The sequence below is a fragment of the Eptatretus burgeri genome, chromosome 12 (assembly GCF_056783735.1).
Source record: "Eptatretus burgeri isolate ZD-2024b chromosome 12, Ebu_testis_v1, whole genome shotgun sequence".
In the NCBI taxonomy this organism is placed as follows: domain Eukaryota; kingdom Metazoa; phylum Chordata; class Myxini; order Myxiniformes; family Myxinidae; genus Eptatretus; species Eptatretus burgeri.
The window spans coordinates 7,741,828-7,749,327 of NC_140972.1; the positions used below are offsets into that span (position 1 = coordinate 7,741,828).

At 46.1% G+C, this 7,500-nt stretch overlaps 1 protein-coding gene across 10 annotated transcripts in view; it reads left to right on the top strand.

Moving 5' to 3' along the window:
• LOC147015035 (E3 SUMO-protein ligase PIAS2-like) overlaps positions 1-7,500 on the top strand; it is a 297,048-nt gene that overhangs the window by 171,627 nt on the left and 117,921 nt on the right. For all 10 annotated transcript variants that reach the window (XR_015050202.1, XM_085849372.1, XM_085849367.1 and 7 more), the window contains one exon: positions 631-681. Coding sequence is in view for 9 of the 10 variants with exons in the window: in XM_085849372.1 (XP_085705498.1) it covers positions 631-681 (51 nt within the window). In the remaining variant the exon portion in view is untranslated. The remainder of the gene's footprint in view (positions 1-630; positions 682-7,500) is intronic.

Genomic DNA, 7,500 nt, shown 5'->3' on the forward strand with positions numbered 1-7,500 from the left:
AAATGAGGATGAGTACTCAGACACGCTAACCATTAAGCCACAGCGTGGGTCCCATAAAAGTCACAAAGGTTTGACCAGGCTTGAACCACGATATGCACCAACTACAGAGCCCATGATATAACCAAATAGGCCATTGTAGTGCTCAGAGTTTATGCTGTGAAAGTTTTACAACCTTTCATTTTTTAGTTTCTCAACTCTGAATATTATGGTGGAACAGTTAACATGAATGAAGGGGAGATAACCAGGAGTGAAGTACTGACAACTCTGGGTTTCTACTTGTTCAGCTTTGACAACACTTGTTTTTTCATTGCACGGCTAAACTTTATACCATATAAATTATGTGACACCCCTGGTTATTTGTTAAAGTAATATTGTGAGAGGAAACCTTTTGTTGCCAAATATTGGCAGGTGCAATAACCCTGAAATTTATAAAAAGTGACATCTCTGGTTTTCCCCTTGTGGTCTTCATATAAGTATATGCTTACCTGTGATTGCAAGCTAGTTACGAGCAAGTTTTCTAAATTCTTTATCATTACACGTTTTACAACTTTGATTTGATGGCTAAAGTGATTATCAGGTGTGTTCGCAGGTATTTTCTAATCTTTTTTTTTTTTTCTTCTTTTTCGATAGGGATATGCTTCCTGGCCAAAAGTATGATTATACCACTCAAGTGCAGCTCAGGTGAGTTTGTGAATTTTGGTGAGCTTGAGAATACCATGTAGAAGCAAGTAGCCTTAAATCTGCATTCCCTTCTGCCCCTCCCTCCCTCCTTCATTCAGTTAAGAACCAGCTGGCAGCCAAATTGACCATTTCAAAACATCTTTGGGATGGTTAAAATTCTAATTCCACAAAACATTCAACAATGCAGAGACTCGTCAGCGTATATCGTTGCAGTGCATCTTCAAACCAGTACCGACTCTCTCACTGAATGGCACAGCTCCGTTTATTGAGGGGATGATCCACGTTCAAGGTGTCATAAATTCGACCAAAGAAGATTCCACCGATTTATGGCTATCTTCGATTCTGATTGACGCTGTGTTCCATGGTAATCAATAAAGCCTCTATCTCATCTCCTCAACGGTGACTCAGTGTTGTCATTACAGTGTATAAGGGTGATTTATAAGACTGCTTCAGCAGCATTAAACTTCCAGATTTTTTTTTTAAACGATCCTTGAAATCATTTTATTTTTGATCGAAGTATATACATGCGTGAAACTCCTTCCGTATTTTACTGAAATCCGTATTTTGTGACTATCCATGCTGAGGTTTTGGTATGTTCATCATCATATAAACATGCTGCGATTATAGGGAATTGAGGTGCTCTCCCGATATGCTGATTCGTTCATTAACCCATTTCATCTGGGTGCGGTGAAATGCTAATGCAATAATACATCATGGCCGCAATTTTCTGAATTACTCACATAAACGCTTTTAGTTTGAGCTATTTTTGTAGAAGTGAGCCAGGTACAAAAGCTTGCCAAGCGTGTTACTGTGATTAAATGTCCGCAGGCAGGAAACAGTGTGTGCGTGCGCGCGCGCGCGCATCGATGTTGCGTATCCGCATTTTCTCTCCGGCAGATTCGTTTGGACTGGTTATCACCTTGGAATGGCAATTATATTTGTTACCGTTTTATTTTGTTATACTGATGGTGTAGTATTGTTGTGGGGCCGGGTCTCGGTGGTGAGCACGACCGCTAAGGGGAGCAGTAGAGTCAGCTCCACCGAACACCCGGAATTTAGGTCGTACCTTTGAGATAAATCCGAAAGGTCACTGGTCCCTTGTAGGACCAAAGATCGCCAATAGGCCGACCACGTGGGGTGGGGTCAATTGCCAATTTCAATACACCTAATTACCCACGTCGTCAAGCTACCAGGGAAATTCACCCTCGGCAGGATCTGCGTGATCCGGGCCGTTACCGAGCCGGATCCGAGTCGTACCCCGAGCGGAGAGTACCAGAACCCTGCCGGCCAATTGCACGATTACGGCAACAATGAGGCCTCCTAATTCCCATTCACAGCGTGGCAAACCAATGATAGGATAAGGAAAAGCTGGGACATTCAACAAGAGGGGATTTATTTACAATGGGGGGGGGGGTGAAGGGAAGCACACAAAGAGCAGAGTTATCCGAATAAGAAATGTAATGTACAATGAGCAAAAGAAAGAAAGCACTTACACAATTCTACTTGAAGATGGGCCCACACACAGACACACACCCCCCAAAAGAAATGATGTCCGCGGCCTTCATTGATACCCCCAGCTCGGAGGGGAGGTGAGCTGGAGGTAAGGATGCTAGTTTGGACCTTCCCGCCTCGTGCGGCCCTTGATGATCTGGCTCGGCGGGACTCGAACCCGCAACTCTGCCGCTGCAAGCACCGGGTATGGAGGGCAGCATCGGGCTCCAGCATGCGACGAGACGGCGAGCGCCAGCAGAGGAGACAGGCAAGCGATTCTCGTCCTGACACTCGCAGGCAGGCAATCCTCCGCGGGACAGGCTCAAGGGAAAAAGACAGGACTTCCTCGCGCACACCCGCTTTCTATTCACTCTGGCTGTGCCACTTGCCTCCCGATTGGCCGGTTCGACTCAGGCGATCCGCTCGCCGTTCGTAATTCGTCCGGGGGAGCGTGGCGAGCATCCTCACGGCCCGTTCGCCCTGAAGAGGCATTCCTCCTTCTCCGAGCGACGTGCCTCCGCATTGGCTGGAACGCGGCGTACATCGCTCGCGCTTTGCCCATTGGCTGAAGGCAACACGTCTTGCTCGACCCTGGAGCGGAGCCAATGCGTCGGTTGCCAATGGAACTCCGCCCACAGGCGCTCGGCACGTATGCGCGTCAGAAGGGCCGATGGTGGAAGGGAGCCAGGGAGGATGCCGTTGTTGTTGGTGGTATTAAAAATCCTAACTATAATATAACCCGTAGCGCACGTACACTTAATTCCCATTAGACAAAGGGGAGAGGGAGCTATCTATCCACATTTACTTAACGAAATAACTGAGCTACGGGGACCTGAATGTTGAGTGCTCATGGCTGCCAGATTCATAACAATATTAATTTGTGATTGGAATGAAAATATATCGAGGTTAAGTTTGAAGAAAACAGAGGAAATTGTAAAAGGGGCAGGGAAAAGGAAAAGGCGAGGACGCGGGGTTTCCCCGACATGAATGGAGGGCTGTGACGTTCATTCATCCCACGTGGGTGATTTATAATAGCTGGAGAACACTGCTTGAATTATCACCGAGATGGGAATTACTATTTATCCTTCCGTAGAATTCTTCTTCATTCATTATACGAAAGGTCAAGGAGAACTTGCGTGCCCTTGAGATCTGTATCGGCAGCATTTTGCCTTTCATGTTGTAATGTTGTTGTGGGCCGGGGGGCGGTGGCGAGATCGAACACTCGGGGAAAGCTTGCGTCGTCTCCCACCAAACTCCTCGGAATTGTAGGACGTCGCTTGGATAACTCCGCGAGCCGACGGGTCGTTTAACCGACTGTGGTCGCCAATATTTCAACAGCGTAGCATAGGGTCTATTTGTCTATAACCAATTTACCCAATTAACTGTGATTTCGACTACCGGGGAAACTACGCCCTTGGCACGTCTTGCTCGAACCGGGTCACTCTACCGACTGCAGTAGAGTTCCAACTACCGACTACCAACTCCGGTCCGGGTGCTGCCGAGCGGAAACTGCCAAAGCCGTGCCGGCTGGAATGAACGGATTATCGGGGATAAAACCCTGCCTTAAGTCAGATCCGAACCATGCTGGACCAATTCAAGAAGGGACGGAAATGAACTGGGAACATTTCTAATAAGTTTTATTTGCAGTAAATGAAGACACAAAGCAAGACTTCACGCGAATATGCAAGAAGTATTTACAATGATCCAAAAACACTTATTCGGTTCTACTTAAAGACTCCCACACGCAGACACACACAAATGAAAAGAAACCCAGAGTTCTTTATTGGACCCTTGCAGCTGAAGAGAGAGACAAGCTGGGGTTCAGAGTTCGGTTGGGTACCTGGCCGTCGGAGAAAGGGGGTACTCCGTGCTGCGGAACCTGACAGTGGTCGCTGGTTTGGTCCCCAGTCGCACATGTGGGACTCGAGGTTCGTGGCGGAGCTCGGGTGGTGAGTGGCGGGGTCCACGGAGGGGGGGGGGTCGGGGTCGCTCTTTCATTCCTTGTGGAAGGCCAGCAGAGACACGTTCGTTGCCTCGACGACCTTCATAACAGCAAAAACTCCTTTCGTGACAGTAAAAACCCTCCAAAAAGACCCACCAAAAACTCTCCAAGACCCCAAAAAGACTCCTCCAAGACCCCTGCCTCAGAGAGTGCTCAGGAATTTATGGACCTCCCTCAGCGGGGAGGGGCCTTGGTGAACACACCTCGCTGTCCGCCTTTGATTGGACAGGGTCCCATGGCATACCTTTCCGGGGCGGGGCCTTGGTGAACACACCTCGCTGTCCGCCTTTGATTGGACAGGGTCCCATGGCATACCTTTCCGGGGCGGGGCCTTGGCCCCTGCCGGGAAACCCCAACCAATCTTCCACGCGGGTTCGAGAAAGGTCGTGGTGGTGAAACTGCCTCGAACATCCTCGGGAATCCGTCTCGTGCAAAGGTGCGCTGTGGCCCACGAACCGAGGGCTGCAAGCGCGATGGTGCCTCGAACATCTTCGGGAATCCGTCTCAGGCAAAGGTGCGCTGTGGCCCACGAACCGAGGGCTGTAAGCGCGATGGTACCGCGGATCGTAATGGGACGAGGGGTCATGCAGATGGGATGGTTGTTCGATGGCTTGTTGGAGGGTTTGTTGGATGTAAAGATTTAATAACCTAACTAAAAAGAAATCTCAACGCACGCCTTTGATTCTCCCACTAGACAAAAGGAAGGGGATCTGACGACACACATACTTAACGACATAACTGACTTTTGGGACATCTGTATGTTGAATGCAAATGGTTTCAAGATCCGTAAAAAATACGTAAATATTCTCAAGCTCGGGTTGATCGGGGGTTTTCCGGATCCGGATGCAACCGGAAGAGAGATGAGCGAATTGTTCGGCCGCGGTTGGAATGAAGGATTGACTCTAATTCCAAACTCCTCGGACGTCTTTTTGTTCCACGCGAAAGATCCGCCTGCTTGGCGTTTTGGGCATGAACGGCAGCCATTTGTTGGTGTTTATCAGACGCATTCCACTCTATAAAGATCTGTGCCTGGTGGTGTGCTGAAAAGAGCAACCCTTATCATGGAGCTTCACTGATGACGATTCTTCCCTTGATATTGGCACCTTCGTGTGGCTCGTATGTAAGTATAGAGCTCTTATTTGCCGTTGTGGCACCTTGCACTTCTCATGTTGCCTGTACATCTGAGTTAGGATTCAAACCCAGGCAAGCAAGCTGCATAGGTTAACGAGGTTGGTGCAGCTCATCTGAAGAGTCTTGGGTCGATTTCTCCTTGGATCCTTCATCAACATTCCTATCAACATTCCAGAGGTCTATTCAGCTAAGTTCCTCGGCAACTTACCATTGCCTTGTGGCATTTTTACTCCTTTCAGATGTATTCCCGTCACTTATACGTTCACAACTCCACTGCTGGCCAACGCTGATGCAGTGACCCCTGTTACTCATCTTACTAACCTCGGAAGGATGACGGGCTGACTCAACCCGCCTGATGTTAATTCAACAGCGGAGGGGCTCGAACCCAAGACCCTGAGCTCTCAATCCAGCAATCCTAACCGTTAAGCCAACACCATGCTCCAGCAAATAATGTTCAGCTGAAATAAAACAAATTCTTCCATAAATATCACTTTCATTTGCATCGTTTTTTTTTTGTTGTTACAATATGGACAGGATCACCCCCAAAGTGTGTATTTTGACATCAGGTTTTCAAAATTTTATGGAGGAATATACCACCAGACACCCCCTACTAAAATATCATTTTTCCTTTTATTAAAAGTTGTGCAGTTTCACCCATGTATAGACTTGAACACTGCATGGGATATCGTGTTCTGTGAACTCTTTCGTTACCTTCGGTGGCGGAGGTTATTTTTTCACCCCTTTCTGTATGGTTGTTACTTGCAAAATCGAAGATTTTTCAAGTATATTGGTTAGATGATTTTGCTACTCTGTCTGTCTGTCTGTTTGTCACCTGCAGGTCACAAATTTTAACCAATCCTCACGAAACTTCACCACGTGGTAGAGTTTGTCATAAGGAAGAAGCTTATTGTTTTTGAGGTCAAAAGGTCCAACATAGACCAAAGGTCAACAACTAAGGAGGTATTGCTAAAATCCTCAATTTTCATCCAATTGACTTGAAATTTAAAGAGAAGTTGCATATTTAGTCATTGAATTCAATCAGCAATTATTTTTGAGGTCAAATTTGTTTGATGGATTTCGCAAATATCGTGTTCTGCACGAAGTCGTCGTCTTTGTTTGTTTGCAGGATATCTCAAAAAGTTGTGGACGGATCGGGATGAAATTTTGTGTACAGGTTAGGTGTGTGACAAGGACAAACTGATTAGGTTTTGGTGAAGATCTTGATCCAGATCCGACTACTAGAATTTTAAGTGATTTTTCACCATTGAGAGATTGGGCAAAACTGATATATAGCACAATATCTCAAAAAGTGTATGGATTGGGAGGAAACTTGGTGGACATGTTGGGTGTGTGACAAGGACGAATTTATTCGATTTGGTGAAGATCCAAATCCGGATCTGGATACGAGAATTTTTTTTTAATGATTCTTCACCATTGAGTGTTCAGGCCAAAAACGATATAGTACTGTATAGCAAGATGTTTCAAAAATGTAATGGACCCAGTATGTTCTCATGGATCAGGCATTGCGTGGCAGAGGTATGCGCTCTACTGATTGCCTTTCTAGTTGCCCTCGCCAGAGGAGAGGGTATTGCATTTGTGTCCGTTTGTTTCTGTCTGTCTTTTTCTGCACAGAAATTTAGTGTTTGTCTCTGCAACCGCTTGTTGGATTGAGACCAAGTTTTCACCACTGGTGAGACTACTCATGTAGAATGTTTTAATGGTAATTATGACGCTATAGGTCATGTGGTGTGGCAGCCATATTGGAAAAACAGAAAAACTGTGGACCTCTGTATACCTGAAACCACACCAAGGGGAAAAATTGAAACTTGGCACATAACAAGTGCTCCTCATGGGGAATGGGTGTAGTTTTTTAATGACATCATAGGTGCCTTCATTATGATGTCATAATTGCATATGTGGAATGCCACATCCAATCAGTTTGAAATTTTTTGAGGATCACGGTCATCTATGGATAAAATGGGCCTCAGAAAAAAAATATATTCATGACGTCATCGGTCACGTGATTCGGCAGCCTTATTGTTTAAAAAATAATAATAACAATAACCTTAAAAAAATCTTCTCTTATGTGGCTGAATATATTGAGGTGAAACTTCACACGTATGACCCCCTGTCCATGAGGAACAAAAGGTTCACACATATGATATCATAGGTCATACAGTTTGGCAGCCATATTA